Source organism: Pungitius pungitius, chromosome 8, assembly GCF_949316345.1.
Source record: "Pungitius pungitius chromosome 8, fPunPun2.1, whole genome shotgun sequence".
Lineage (NCBI taxonomy): Eukaryota > Metazoa > Chordata > Actinopteri > Perciformes > Gasterosteidae > Pungitius > Pungitius pungitius.
In genome coordinates this window covers 18032675-18049408 of record NC_084907.1, presented here as the reverse complement: position 1 = coordinate 18049408, position 16734 = coordinate 18032675, and the positions used below count along the sequence as shown (strand labels likewise).

At 45.4% G+C, this 16734-nt stretch overlaps 1 protein-coding gene across 6 annotated transcripts in view; it reads right to left on the bottom strand.

The window, feature by feature from the left end:
• The window catches only part of celf4 (CUGBP, Elav-like family member 4), a 66597-nt gene extending 50889 nt beyond the window's left edge, over positions 1-15708 (bottom strand). For all 6 annotated transcript variants that reach the window (XM_037490580.2, XM_037490583.2, XM_037490581.2 and 3 more), the window contains exon 1: positions 14993-15708. In XM_037490580.2, coding sequence (XP_037346477.1) covers positions 14993-15269 — 277 coding nt within the window. In that variant the 5' untranslated portion in view covers positions 15270-15708. The remainder of the gene's footprint in view (positions 1-14992) is intronic.
• Between the last annotated feature and the right edge of the window lie 1026 nt (positions 15709-16734).

Here is a 16734-nt window from a genome sequence, read left to right as displayed (position 1 = left end):
GAGTCCAACAGCGCCTGGTGCAGCCCCATCGTTCTGGTGGCCAAGAAGGATGGGACTGTGCGGTTCTGCGTGGACTACCGCAAGGTGAACGACGTGTCACGATTCGATGCTTACCCAATGCCCCGGGTCGACGAACTCCTGGACCGGCTGGGCACTGCACGTTTTTTTACGACCCTGGATTTAACTAAGGGCTACTGGCAGATTCCCCTGTCCCCAGAGTCCAGAGAGAAAACGGCTTTCTCCACTCCGTATGGTTTGTACCAATTTACCATGCTTCCCTTCGGATTGTTCGGTGCTCCGGCCACGTTCCAGCGCCTCATGGACAGGGTGCTGCGTCCGCACGCCGCATATGCAGCCGCCTACCTGGATGATGTCATTATCCACAGCACCACCTGGGCGGAGCATGTGCGGCGGGTGGACGCGGTGCTGGAGTCGTTGAGGCGGGCCGGGCTCACCGCCAACCCGGGGAAGTGTGCAGTTGGACGGAGGGAGGTACGGTATTTGGGGTACCACTTGGGGGGGGGGCAGGTGCGTCCCCAGGTGGACAAGACAGCGGCAATTGCAGCCTGCCCGCGCCCCAAGACGAAAAAGGAGGTGAGGCAGTTTTTGGGGCTGGCAGGTTACTACAGACGGTTCATCGCCGGGTTTGCGGACCTCACCAGCCCCTTGACCGACCTGACCCGGAAAGGTGCGTCAGATCCGGTCCAGTGGTCGGAGCAGTGTCAGCGGGCGTTTGAGAAGGTAAAACAGACTCTCTGTGGGGAGCCGCTCCTCCACACACCTAACTTTTCTCTCCCGTTTGTGCTGCAGACCGACGCGTCGGACAGAGGGCTGGGGGCCGTTTTGTCCCAGGAGGTCGAGGGGGTCGACCGCCCGGTGGTCTACATCAGCCGGAAACTGTCGGAGAGGGAGGCCAGGTACAGCACGGTGGAGAAGGAGTGCCTGGCCATCCGGTGGGCGGTGGGCTCCCTGCGCTACTACCTCCTGGGACGCTCATTCACCCTCTGTTCGGACCACGCCCCGCTCCAATGGCTCCACCGCATGAAGGATACTAACGCCCGGATCACTCGGTGGTATCTGGCCATGCAGCCTTTTAACTTCAAGGTGGTCCATAGGCCGGGGACGCAGATGGTCGTGGCGGACTTCCTCTCCCGCCCGCTGGAGGGAGGGGGGGGGGAGTAAGCTAGGCCGGACGGCTCCCCGGCCTAAGTCGGGCGGTGGGGGTATGTGGTGGCGGGTGTGGTTTCAGCCCGGCTGCAGGTGGGAGAGAGGGGGAGTGGCTCGGGGAACAGTGCCAGGTGAAAATAATAACAATCACCTGGGGATAATGACATGTGTGTGTGTGCTCTCCCCTTTATAGCAGTGAGGCAGGGGCGAGCGAGGGGGGGGAAGACCGACCGAGCGAGCGGCGTTCCTGCGAGCGGAAGTAAAATAAATATATTTAAACCGACCACCCTGTCATCGTGTGTCTGTGTCCGGAGCCCTACCGACCCACCCCTACAGAAACAATCTCTTAAAAATTCCCCTTTGAAACTAATCATGATGGTATTAAAAAACTGACTACTAATGAGTTCTTGAATTAACACTTCTGAGCATTACTGGACACATGAATCACTTTTTACCAGCATGCATTGCCCGTCGCCACCCAAGACTCGAGAGCTCGGGGACAATGTTATTGCACAGAATTCTCTAATTATTTTGTGCCCATTAATTCAGGGATTGTAAAAAGCTGACATAAAAAGTTCCCTCCTCTCACTCCGTCCTTTTATTCCCAGCCACAGACAGGGAAGAAGCTCCCAGTAATCATTTAAATATTTCAGAACATCTTGGTGAGAGCCTTAAAAACAGTCAATAGCATTAAAAAGCTTTATCCACCACGAGGCCCTGGAAGACTTTGGTGTGAAACTTTGTTTGAGGCTGTCCAATTTCAGTCAGTCAATAGAAATCTCCACATCTCCTCTTACCTCAGTTGTGTTAGCACTTATCTCCCATTGAAAGGGTTGACCAAGGACAGTCTTTGCTCAATAAACAGAAGGATGTTTTTTTTCTTCCTTTCTAAAAGATCAACCTTAAGACAAGCAGGTTCTGGGTGGATTTTTGTGAGTGCTAAGGCTTAGATAAAACTCTTCAATTCACTCTCGAGTCAGTCGAGTAAAGATGAAAAGTCTTGACGCATGTGGTGGGAGGAATAGCGTATAAAGCCTTGTGTTTTAGTCATATGGTAGAAAACAAGCACCACTAAGTGGAAAAACAGTCTGTTATGAAATGTCCTGATTCCTGTTTTAACACTCAGTATGAGCCGTGTGATTGCTGCTGTAAAGCTTATCTGCTTCAAAATAAATGATAAAAAAATGAATTGCAGTAAATTTCACTCCCAATATCACAATTGCAAATAACTCCAACAGATTATATTTTTCTAAATGTCAAACTTGTCTTACCATTCTAATGTCTCTGTTTAACAGTTCCTTTGCGATACTCGTATACATTCGAATGTGTTGGATGAAATAAAAACTGTAGACTGGTCTATCTTAAATAACGTATAGCAATTTTTCATTTCAATGCTCAATTCACCCATCAAAATGAAAATCCCAGCACTTTGGGTTTAGCAAAGAGTAGGAGTTCAATAAATGGAGCACCAGTTGCTCATGTCCCATTCACCTTTTGTTGACTTTTCAGATTATTACTCACAATGGAAAAAAATAGGATGGAGGCTATTTTTAGGGGAAAGGGTGGATTTTTTTTGGTAGGGCCAGCCAATCAGTTTTGGTAAACATCCCAGTGTGATTCAATTAAAAAAAGGCTACATTGCATTACATATCCAATACAAATTACAAACAATAAATATATTATGTTAATGGATAAATATATTGCAAAATAAATATATTTATATAAAATCTGTTAGAACATGTATAATATACGTATATATTGAGATGCACCTAGTTTGATGGGGAAACGCCCGATCAGTGTGTTGAGGAAAGACCAACTCAAAACCCCCACAAAACTTCACACAATGAACTATTTTGGATAAAATGTGAAGAAGCTGTTTCATGGATTAAGAATGCTCGTTTGGAGTATGATATGATTTCAGCACAGTGAAGCCAAATTAAGGGGCACTATTATGCAGTTTATAATATGACAACAGTCCCAGCTTTCCGATAGGCGACTTGATGCAGATCCCAGTCCTCTCTTTGGAGAATAACCCGTAACATAGAAAACAAGCATGCCACTGATTGGAATTGGATAGACCAAAAGTCAATAACTATTAGGAAGCATGGAACTCAAAGGGACAGCCCTACTGTACGTCTGCACCATTTTACCCCCACTCCTAAAAGTACAGAACATATAATTCAGATCAATATTGGCTCCAGTTGTTTCTGAATTGCTCTCTGGGGTTGAGCATATGAAGATCTTCAAATATAGTAGTGTAGAAGAAATATGTAGAACTTAAAATAAAAGAAAACCTCTTAAATAAAAATTAAATGCGAGACTCCTGTATCTGCACACAGTGGTACATTAAGGAAGCAGTAAAGTACTAAAAGAAAAACTAGAGAGTAAGATGCAGGCATCCTCCATATTAAAATGCAGACAGTGACCCAAAGATCAAAGGTTTAAATAGCAAATAAAACAAGTTGTCACACACTTTGACGCAAGCACTGATGGATTTACATTTTAATGACAAAAAAAGAGAAAAAGAACGATTACCGTCAATTGTTATCCATGTGTGTGTGTGTGTGTGTGTGTGTGTGAGTGTTTATTTGTTTGTGAGTCCCTGAAGATAACAAGTCCCATCTCTTCCCTCGCTTCCAGAGTGTCCGTCTCTAAGCTGTGCTAATCGATTGTCGAACAAGGAAAAAGGGCCGGCGTTTAATGTGTTGCATGTGAAGGATTTACTGGGGAGCCGAGCCACTGAATCAATGGCGTAGAAAATGCATCATTAGGACAGTGTCGTCCCCCCCACCCAGACCACCGCTCACCCCCCCCACGCCACTTGAGAGTCGGGACAGAAAACACACAAACGTTTATATCCACACTCAATCCACAAAGTAAAAAACCTTCTTAAACAACATGCGCACAATTGTAACGCAATACTCACACACACACTTGGCGAAAGCTCCGTTCTCGGCAGAAGACACACACACACACACCGAGCGTCTTGAGCTGTCCCCACCGTCCAGGCAGACATCACCCTCATACTCCCTCAGCCATTTTGACCCGAAAAGGTTCGAAGACTCAAACTTGGCTTTTCAAATGTAAATAAACAAAATCGGAATGACTTGGCGAAGGGGAAAAAAAACGGAGGTTAAATCAACACGGGACACTAAAACTCTCTGAAAAACCAGACACGATAGCTTCGTCAAGGCTGAACATCTCAGCGTTCAGCCTTGACGTGGCAAAGCCAATTAATAACAAATCTGCCTACTGATGAATCATAAATCACAGAGAAGACAAAGTTCTTTAACTCTGTCATGGGAGCAGTCCCATGTCTTGTCCCCCTGGTAAAACACTTAGAGGATAAATACCCCCATTAATATTCCTCCGTGCACCTATCCTCTCCTTTCGACTCCCCTCTCCTCTCCCTTCCACTCCCTGTCCTATTATCCTGCCTCGGCGGACATCCTGTCCTGTCCCGTCCGCCTCGCCAACCTGCGAGACAGAGACGAGAGGACGATCCGACGCAGAAGGGGGGACATGAATCATTACACTTCCTGTTGTTGCACGCCGTCCGGGGAAGGAAGAGAGAAGACGCCCCTGGGGCTCCGATTGATTCCGGAGACTTAATTGGGTTTATTAGCCAAGATGTTGGGCCCCGCTAGGAGGCTCCCACAGGCCATCGAGTCCCCCCCCCCACACTCCCCATTCCCACTCTTCTGAAGGAGAAAGCCTGCGTAATTGTTTTCCCTCCATCTTCTGTGTCATTGTCAGATGGGTCCTGGGGGATTATTAGCAACCCCAGGTCCCTCAATAATTCATCCAGAGCTATTTATACACAGATGGAGAGTCCTCTAAAGTCTCCCCCAGTGAGCTTATCTGACGCTTAGACAGACAGACAGAGAGAGAGAGAGAGAGAGAGAGAGAGAGAGGGTGAGAGAGTGATGAGGAGACATGGCGCTACAAAGGGAAAAGCCAGAGAGAAAGAATGAGAGAAAATGGGAGGGATGAACAAAGAGAGTAAGGAGGATGGAGAGAGGCGATCACAAAGAGAAATTCAAAGAAATGACAATGACTGCATGAAGCAGTTAGAGCGAGAGACGGCATTGTTTTAGGTACACACAATGACGAGGTTTCTGGTCCGCATTGAGTTTGAAGGTGAAACTCTCTCGCCTGCAAAGTGAACAAAAGCATCGTCCCGGGAATAGTACACTCTCCCGCAACACACATTAGTGGCGTTTAATCTTCCCCGCTTTTTCGTCCATTTAACACAATTAAGATGTTTGCAAAGCTAACATGGGCCACTGGTCGCTACAGAGAGGACACATGAAAGACATCCAGGGATTTCCATACGCTTAAGTAAACACAGTTATCCGTCCTTTCCATCGCGTCGATGCGCAAGACCAACAAAACGGCAGTCAGCCACTTCTTAAATCACCTGATAATTCAAACAGAACATTAGCACATTAGCATATCAACTTTAGCGCGTTAAGCAGCTACTAAATCCCAAACAGTTAGCGTTGTGCTAAAGGAGTCCGCGCGTGTCTGCAGGCTTCTCAGCTAACCTGCGTCTTTTAGCCTCCAAGTCGAGGAGACATTTTGTTGTCGTCGGGCTAATGAAGCCTCTGGCTCACAACGTTGATTTTCAAAGTCCCTTTGTTGGTGCTCCAGACACAGATAATTATATATATTCATCCCCTTTGGCAGCCACTTTTATCCAGCTCATTTAGAAAGCTTGGCTTCCTCTTCGACAAATTGGGACATTGAAAGGCAGATTGAGTGATAGTTTCTGCATTTTGCATCGGTGGCACATTAATCAGGGCAACTACAGCTGTGGGAAAAGACTTCTTTAAACACCCTGTGAAACGCTCGTCAATTGTCTGTTGCAAATAGTGTCACTGGAGTTATGTCATTATCTAAAATACATTCTTTCTGCCTGCATATAAGAAATATATCCCTGGCAACGTGGTTTATTTACAGGCTTAGTTGAGGCCCTGTTGTGCGGCGCATAGTCTACTTTGCTTCACTACGCTGGACAGACATGATCGGTTAATTATTTACTTTGTCACGTTTGAATTGAATTAGTTTGATAAAAAATGATCATTTTAATCTCGCGGCGTAAAACGTTTCCAGGCCTTACTGAAATTGAAACCACTTTTGATGAAAACAATTTTGGAACATGACATTGGAAACTAATTCTCTATTTTTATTTATGAAGTCGGCTTTTGTTAGCTTTGGGTACAGCTTTTGCCAAATTAATTGCTACTGCCCAGCGCGTCCTCATGGTATTGAAAAACGATCCGTAGAGGAACTCATTGTTTTCCCTCTCTGATTTTCTCTCCTCCTCACTCACACTCACACACACACACACACACACACACACACACACACACGCAGTCTTCTCTATCTATGAACCCATGAAATAATTCCACACCAAGTGAGGCGGGGTATGTATAGGTTTGGCCAGGATTCCCATCTCCTGTTCTGTGATTAAAGGACCAAACTAATGGGCTCTGTCTCGTTGGGAACCTGTGTGGGGCCGGTAGAGACCTCAGAAGCCATTAAATTGCAAATCTGTAATAATTTGCTGAAGGCTTTCTGTCCAGATCATTCCCTGGGCTGATTTGTGCTTTGCAGTAATGCTCTGAATGGCCAAGCACAAACCCAGCTGAGCCCACCGGCTAGCCAGCCAAGTTGGTTTACTAGAGGGCGCACCAGATACACACTGGGCCATATTTACTTTACAAGAAACCACAGTGCAAACAAGATTTTTCATTAAATTTCTATTTGATGGGAAGGCAGCAGCTAATCATTCAAGGAATCAGGCCAGACCTCTGAGTGAAGAACGACTTGAGACATAATAAGGTGCAGTGATTGGCAGATTCAAAAATAAATAGAAAATTATTTAAATAAAAACCCTCACTTGATATTTAATAAAAAAAGATTCTATACCAAATTCATTTGTGTTAATTGTTGTTAATGTGAACAACAGTAAGTTTCATGTTTGCTGAAAGTTAATATTTTAACAAGAATTAAACGAAAGGAAAGAGGGTTATCAAAATAAAATAAAAAGCGCCGCAATATGGATAAAAGATAGGTACATCATTAGATAGGGAATGCTTAGGGCCAGGGGGGCCTACATCGACCAAGTCATAGCGATCTGAACCTACTTAAATCCAGGTCATGTTTCCTCGCTTATTGGCAAGAGCCTCCCTTAAAGACATAACAGAGGTCTTTAGGGGAGAATATATTTACTCAAGCATCTTTTTTTATATTACAGATGGGGTCGAGTTCAATACGGCTCAGTTCTCTGCCAAAGTTAAGACCGTAAGTTTGTATTTATGTGCATTCTGTCATTTTTATAACAAATTCACATTTTCAACATTTTAAGTAAAAATACAGCTGTATGAAAAGTGATTTTTATTTCATTTTGGAAAGGCCCTGAGAACAGCAATGGTTTGTATCACCCTAAATGCAAAGAACCTTTTGCCAGATGTTTGTTGAGGGCAGTTTCACTGAACCGATATGCTGCAAGAAGCTTCTTTGCAAATGCACACTCATCTATTTTTGCAGCTTCTAAACACACTAAAACTTTAATACTATATTATACTTCCGAGCAACAATACTATGTTATGTATGAAGTACATGGAGAAAGTGCTCGAGCTGACATGCAGAGATTTACAGTAAAAACCTGTCCAATTAACATGTTGTCAGACATCCATTTAATACGGAGGACACTTGCTTATTTAGCCCCGAGGTGGCAGGAGCTGCAGGAGTCTAATTCGGCTCCCGTCTCAGTAAGGTCATTCCCCCGTCTTGTGCCATGATGGCCACAGAGTAGTGCTTAAATCGGGCAAAACGCAGCCTATAAATTACAGCAGAGGACAGAGGGGTCAAAGCCTGGCATGGAACTGGGCCAGAAGCTATCAATCTGCCGAGGCTATCTTTCAAATCTCTTTCTGTCTTTTCTTCTCAGCCTCTCCCTCCTCCTTTCATTCCTTTTGCTCACTCTCTGGTGTCTGTCATCTAACAATCTCTCTGTAACTCCATTTTTAGTCCGCACATCTCTTTACAATCTCTGCTCTGGTTCTCGTGTACGGCTCTGCCTCTCGATACTCTTTGTCTGTCTTTGTGTGCAACCCCCCCCCACAAGAACTCGCTTCCATGGATCTCCCTCGCCTCTTTTCACGCATTCTCTTACATCATCCCCATTTCAACATCTCTCTAATTCTGCTTCCCTCTCTTGCTTTCCTTCGCTCTCTCTGACTTTAGAGGAGCTCCTTGTCGTTTTACGCACTCTTGCACCATCTCCCTCTGCAGCTCTCTCTTTTTTGCTCGATCTGCTCTCCAGCCAGCAGGATGGGGAAGCCTTGACGTACTTTCCCTATATGCGATGCCAATGTGAGCAAAACTTGTCTAGTCTAATTGACAACAACGACTTTTTTATTCTATAGTTTCCCCCCAAACATTTTTGCATTACAGATGCTACCAAACCTTAAAAAAAACTTCTGCATGACTTATTTATCCGCCTCCATTTTCGGGAATCCAACTTGATCTTGAATAATTGAGGGGGATCTTTGAAAAGCCCTAACCTCCATTCCCACCTTCCTTATACAAGTCAACGTGGTGCATTTTTAATTGGGGGCATGAAATAAGCATGAAGAGAGATTGGGAGAAAGTGGCTTGAATCAGGGACGACCAAACCTGGCAGTCGTCGCAGAGCGCAGGAGATTCCAAACATGCACGACAAGTCAAACATGCTCGACGATCTTTGACGCGCTCTCTGTCTGCGACGAATAACACGCGGCTTATGTAAATCCCTGATACGCCAATTAGAATTCTATCCAGCATTTGATTGAGAATATCAATCCAACTATCGATGGACCATAAATCAATAAATTATTAGTTCGGTGTATTTGGGCCACTTGTCTGTGGGCTAAAATGCTAATTGAAAGTCCATTCATGGGGTGTTTGAGAGAGGACATCTTACAATAACTGTTTAAAAGGTAATAAAGACCTCAAAAACCTTTTTTGGAAATAGTATTAACAAAAAAAAAAATTGGAACATATAAATTAGACTAAACTAAACATATTTTGGACCATAATACGTAACAAGAATCTAGCTGTGATAGACTCTTCATAATGCTGCTTTGTCATGCTGCTGTTTCTTCCTACACAGCCTCTGCAGTAGAGAGGTGCTTGTGGACCCGTTTTCAGGAGCGAAATCAGGGTTTCAGTTAATTTGGGCCGTAAATATGCGTATGTATTTGAACATTTAGAATTAACCATTAAAAGTGAACTACTGCTTATATGAATGATATTTTGCATTGGTAGTAATATACTGTGACGTTCAAAACACACACACACACACAAACAGCAGTGTGTTATATTGGGGGAGGGCGTAATTCTCCACTGCTCCCTGCACACGGTGGAGTTCAACCACAGTTGACGTCGACAGACACATGCACGCCCGCATGCAAACACATGCAGGTGAGCACACTCCCACGAGTCGGATAGATGGCGTTGTGTGTCCGTCCACTCCCCCCCCCCTCTTGCCATCTCCACCCCCGTCTGCACCCCCACCCCCCCCATTCCCTGTAAACCTAAGGGAAAAATTACATGAAGCTAAATGATTAAAGTGCACTTGCCCACAGGACGGCTTTTTATTAGAAATGATGTCATCAGTAAAATAACAGTAATTCTCCAAAACAACATGTAAGGCTTTTCCAACATTTCAAAAGTATTGCATAGCACATCTCCTGAACCGGCCACCGGTACTTGCAGGGGGGCTTGGAAGTGGTATTAAGCGTACCTAAAAGATTGAAAAGGCCTGAAGCGGAGATTTTTTAAAAATGCAGCACAAAGCACGATAACACTTGGATGATGCAAGAGCCTTGAAAACTGAAAATATTTACTTCTCCCAGGGGACATTTGTCAAAAAAAAAATTAATCCTTGGTAGACTAGGTGTCTAACAAAAAGACCTACTGTCATTGAAACATCGAAACGGACTGTGTTTTAACCTGGTTGAGGGTTGTCAGCCGACCACATTAAAAGAACAAGAACCCACCTTGCGCATACATTTTAGGAGATGTTTTTTGATGGAAATAGTAGAAATGTCTTTTCCAGAACCATTACCGACACACAATAGCTCCCTGATTTGACTGTAGAATTCCATATGTGCCACTGAACAATCAACCTGAAAGCTTTTTGTGAAAAAAAGATTTTTTTTCTATGAATGTATATTTCATGGTAATGTCATAGGCGTTACTGAAAGATTTATTTTTTATATAGTTCATATATATATGTATCTTGATTAATTATACATGTGTGCGCAAAAATGACAATTTGCGCGGAATGTACCCCTTCGCAGGGGAAACGAGATGAACATGTGGGTAGAGCCATCCCTTTACATTATCGCTCTCCTTCTGCACGTAAAGGTCAGTGGTTTTAATGAAAAGGCCACTGAGGTCAGAGGAGCTAGCGGGCTCCTCCTCCTCCTGACAGGCCTCATGACACCAAACCTGCTGTTAGCATGCTAATCCTCGCGGGGTAGCCCCATGAGCACTTTCCTTCCTTTCCTTTGGTGTGGCGCGGCCATCTCTCACTGTGACTAACTGGCTCCCTGCTCGGCCATCAGCCGGCCCACATCTGACAGTCCCCTCCAATGATAATGGACAACGGAGGCCGTGCTGCCTTGACAACGGCCTTCCTGACAAATTAGGCTCACTGCGCTACTCCCCCCCCCCCCCGCTCTGGCTCCGCCTCTCGTTGCTCGGCGAGTTCTGTACTGTCCCAGGACAGGGGTGTCGGTGTCAGTGCCGTGTAGCGTTGGTGGTCGGGTATACTCAAGTAAGAAGCGACCTTTTCTGGGGTACATGTTGCCTCCCTACATGAAAAATCAATCAAAATCAAAGATCACAATTGATTGCGATTTTTTGTCTTTACAAAAAAACGGGGCACATCGCGGGGCGGAGTGCGCATCCTGAGCTGAGTGGTGGATTCTGGGCCAGAGAGGAGAGGATGAGCTCATAAACACACACACACACACACACCAAACTCCAAACCAAATGCAAGGGGAGGAGAGAGAGGGATCCCACAGAGGGAGGATGATGCAACGAGAGTGAAATTTTTCGGCCGGAACCCATGCTGCATTAACGCAGGCCTGCAGGACGAAAAAAAAAACACACCCGCACTTTCTTTCTTTGTTCAAAGACAAATTTGTTTTTTATTATCTTCTGCACGTGGTACTCTAATGGCAAACTTTAACACCTAATTGCCTGCAATAAAACCCAGCGTGAGACTTTCATGTTTTTGGCGTCTTCCTGGCCTCACCAAACACGATGAGCCCAATGATCTGCTCTGAACCTGCTACCTTGACACATCCGCTTAAAAGGGTTGAAATATCAACACTGTAGAAGGAGCCATAACTCCCTTTATTACCAGCATAGATTATAGCCTTGATATGTGGCATAAGCCCCAGATCGTAAGGGTACATTTAAAGATCATACTGCTGTATCTCTGCTTGCTTGTTTTCAAACAATTGATCGTTAAATGACGAAATAGTTCATCATTAATCACCAAAACGCTGTTTTATTGCGATGAGCTGGCAGAACCTTCTTTTGACTGTAGATGATTTGCACTAAAGACCTGCAACATCTGGATCACTTGCCAGGTCAATATAACCTATTTAGCCCAAATCTTAAGTTTTCAACACCTGCTCTGACTTTGAGCAACTCCTTGGCTTTGCAACCACTTTAACTGTCTGAGATGGCGAGAGCTGTTGCTAATGGATTTAGTTTGGCCGGGGACAAATATAGGACTCACATTAAATTACCACCAAATGAAACAACAGCAATGGAACATACTTGGCGACAGAAAAACCACGGCAGACAATTAAGGTTTGGCCTGGAAAATGATACCACCTGAAGATGTGACAGCCACAAACAATGGATGACAACCTTTAGTTATTTAATGTCTTTCCCGTATCATCGCGGCTCAACTGGCCCCGATGATTATTACACGGAATCAGGCTGATGAATAGTGCTAGCAATCATATCTACACCTTCTCTCCCTGAATAGACGTCCAGGAATCAACGCCCCATGCTGCATTGGCAGAGAGAAGAGAAAGAGAAAAGGGCCGGCTCTTTGTGCTAGCTGTGCCTCTCAGCCCCGTTGTGCCTGGTAGCAGCAGCAGCCGGTGACCATTATAAATGGCCTCTATTAGCATGGCTCGGTCGCAGAGGGGAGAGAAATAAAATCATTGGGAGAATGTAGGCTTGCACTGGTGTCACTGCGCCCGCTGCCAGCCTTCTGCAGACCCCCGTCCCGCACTCCCCCTCCTCATAACTCCCTCCATCTCTCCATTCCAAGGGGACAGAATCCTAAAGACTAGATTACTCGTGATACATGGAGTCATTACGGGGAGGGTTATGGCAACCGTATCACAGGTGGGGCTGACCATGGCTATAATAAGAGCGGTAGCTTTACTATATAAGGCTTATTTGTTAGGCTCCTTGATGTACAGCGGAACAGCGGGGCCTTTCATTACCTCCCGTAGCAGAAAAAGCTCTGTATTATCTAGCTTAAGACCATGCTTGTTTCTTTCTAAAGGTGTCATATCACTTTGGGTAAAGTTTAATGAATGCAACAGCATCCCCCGATGAGGCATTACATTGTTAGCGTTGACAGTTACTGTACAAAGTATCTGCCACTGGGAGAGAGAAAAAAAAGAGAGGTAGAACCAATATTTCAAAAGGATATGGCAGTTTTCCATCTACAGTCCTTGCGTCACCACAGCCGTTATCCAGCATGTCCCATCACTGAAGAGGTGACAAGTCCGGTAGACAAAGGGCAAAGAGGGAAAGCAAAGAATGACGGGTATTATGCGGAATAAATGAAGAGGGAAAAAATGAAGAGGGAAAAAATGAACGAGAAGAGGAGTTTTCACGTGGGCGGTGTTATAGACTTCCCTCGACGGGGGCATTTCAAACCGCAAAGGGTCATCATGCCCCCGGTTTGATTCATTCTACTCTTTAGCAAGACTCTGAATATTGCAAACTGCACAAAGGAGCGGGAAAAGAAGGGCGGAGTAGGAACAAATTCATGCATTTGTCCAAAATTGACAACGACAATTTATCTGCCCAAATGGTCCTCTTGAGTTAAAGGTCATTCGGCTCCTTTGCGGTTTAAACGTATCCTTCACAAGGCACAGAAAGACAGATCCAGCATTTGTTATTCCTCTTCAAGGTATTTCTATAATGACTTGTAACTGTATTTACTCTTGTCTCAAACTCTTGCTGTGACATCACGTTATACCTGATTTGTGTTGTACTGTGAAGTCTTCAATAAAACCAGTGTGACGGCATTGCACACAGTCAGTCACTTTGCCTGTTATTTGTGGGACATGCTGTCTTTTACTGCTAATTTGGGAATCTTCTATGAAACCTCTGGAGGAGAGTTGAAGGGAATGTGGCCTTCAAACAGGTTACAGTGAGCAAGTGAGCTGGTGAGCCAGGGAGTAGCTAGTGCCTCGAGCTAGTTAAAATATGAGCGCAGCGGGGGCTCGCTAATGAAAGCGGGGGCCCTTCCCGGGCAGCAAGGCAGTATATTGCAGTGAGGAGACAGTTCTTAGAATCAGCTGGCGAGCCGTGCCTTTAGTTCTGGGGCCATTGGTGATTAACTGTCCAACAGGGAGTCACTACTACAGCTGGGCTATTAATAAAAGATAACCCCCCCCCACGCCCCTACACCCTCTCTGCACTTCTCCGCCTCTTTGGTTCCCCCGATGCCTACCGACAGTCTCTTCCCTCTGGAATTGTTTGAATGTCCTAATAATCTCGCGGCACATGGTGCATGGCATACATTGTTTGCATGGGGCAGAGGGGGCTTTAAGGGGGGGGGAACAAGTGGGACTCCCAAAAAGTGATGGCCCATTCTTAATTGACTTTGCTCCCCATGGAGCGTGGACCACACCTGCAGGATGTCTCCTAGATGAAATCTAAGGCGTTGATATTACATCAAAATATGTTATATCAGAAGTTGATGATAATTCATAACGGGAACAAAGAGATTTTCCTAGCTTGACATTTGGAACAGTTTTACGCAAAGTAATGAGCAGTGCTCGGGTCAAAACATATAATAATACATTTAAATATATGTCAATTTACACATGTATACTTTATAGTTCAGCTTTTGTTAATAAATAAGCCAAACAAAGACTACAATAATACAATGTTCATAGGCCTCCTCGTCTTGTGCTTTACAATGCGTACACACGTGCACGCGCGACCGCCGCTCACACTATCAACCCCCCTCCCCACACACACACACACACACACACAAGCTCAGGCTCCCCACACACGCCTACACGCATAAAGCGAGAGAGTTACGGGCAACTGAGTGTGCGCTGCTGCGGGCAATCAAACACAGCCTCCCCGCTATTGCAGCGTGGAAACGTGCGGTTAACGGCCTGGATTTAGCACTTTAGTGGATGAAAGCACGCTAAGAACAGCCGGACTAGATGTTTGAACACACGCGTGCATTCTGCCCACACATTCGCTCCTACGCGCATTCATGCCGTCGTGACTCCCGATTCGTGACACTATCGTATAACCAAAAGTGATGCACTGAATTGGAGAACCAATGGACGGTAACAAAAGCCACAAATCCCGAAAACAAAAATGCACGAAGTAGCATATTTCTTTAGTCAAAAATTGCACATTTTGTTTTAAGAAATCCTGCAGGATTTAGGATATTTACGCTTCCCAATTTGCGACATAAATATATATTTTTAACAAACAAAGTGGACCCATAGTTGTCCGGAGGAATATGGGCTGAACCCACCTTTGTGCATGCCCGTGAAGCGGTCCTTCAGCACAGTGAGTTCGTAGATCTTGCCGAACTCCTCGAAGAGGGGCCGGAGGTCCTTCTCGTCCAGGTTGCGGGGGATCTGACCGATGAAGAGTTTGATGGCATCGTGGTCTTTCATGGGGATGGTGGCCGGGCAGCCCAGCGGGCTGTGGCTGTGGCTTAATCCGTTCACGAGCCCGTTCGTGCTGGCGGAGACTAGACCGACACCGTGCACCGTGCCGTCCACCTGCCCGTTGGTTAAAGTTGTCATCTTCGGACCGGCCAGTGAGTTGGGAGGGGTACGGACAGCAGCAGATGGTGGTGTTGGAGAATCGTTTTACGTTGAAAAAAAAAGCTGTTGGAAGTCTTGTTCAAATGTTGGTTCCGAGACCGAGCCGTGTCAGAGCCGAGTCCACTCTCGTCCTATCAAAGCCAATATTTACACTGATGTGAAAACACATGTAGCGTTTGGCGAAGACGCATATCAATGCGCGCAATGCCGTTGATCCCGATGCAGGCTTTGATTCCTTATACTTATGTCCTAACCAATAACTCGTTCATTGATTTCATAAAAGAGGCAGAGAGAAAGTTAAAGGGGAGGGAGAGTGAGAGAGAGAGGATGAGAGAGAAAGAGAGAGACCAAGAGCGTTCACTGTCTATTTACACCCACGTTCCCTCGTCCCTGCTTCTTGGCACCCTTTTCTTTTTTTGCATTGAGGAGTCGGAATGGGTGTCTTCACGGTTTAAACGGACAGGACCGGTTCAACCCCTGCCAGAACAGTGGGGAGGTTCGACGAAAGGGGGAGGCTATAATCTGTGCATTTCAACCCAACGTTGTCTGTTCCCCCCCTTTTCTTATCTGACGTCCAAGTGGTACGTTCCATCAAAGAGAGGGGGTCTATAAATTGAGAAATATAGAGAATACGGTCCTTTGTGCTCCTACTCAGAGCGAATAACCACCCGTGCACGAACTCATGATAATTCATTCCTTCGAGGCTTACACCACTCTTATTAATTGCAATAAGCGGTCCAGTTTTCTTACAACAATTTACTAGTGACACAGTTTGAGTCATTCACAATAAACGTTTGCTGCAGACGATGTATGAGAAAAGTGGCTGCGATTCGTACGAGGTTTAATGTTGCGCTTCGATCCATCACACTTTTCATATCGTGTTAAAGCCTTCCTCATCTCCGGCGGCAGCAGCAGAGAACCGCAGCATCTCAGTTCGCTCCCGGATGCTGGACAGCTCCGTGGTGCTGAAACCTTCCCGCAGGCGGAATTAAAAGACCGATGCGGGAGTCGTCGGATAGTCGCGAACGCTCTTTAATGTTGAGGGGAAACACGTGTTTGGGACTGGTGATTCGACGTATTATTAGCTTTCTGTAGCCATTTACAAAGTCATGTGGATTTGATTTCGAGAAAGGCGAAGTCTGTGAGCACCGCCGAGTGGCGTAGAGAGGTGGGCACATTGGAGGAGAAAAAGAAAAGTCACACAATGGTGGGACAAACTGACAAGAGGTGCAGGAATCGATTCGGCTCATGTCGGAACTCTTGTTGTTTTTTTCAGATGACGAGCTTACTCACAAAGGCAAAAGAAAAATGAAAGGTCACAATTTTACAATTTACACTGCAAATGTGCAGAACAAACTCACAATAATAAAGGCTGATTTGAAAGGCCATCCAGTATTCGTCTTGTTTCATCATAAAATACATGTGGGGTCTTTGGCATAAAGTA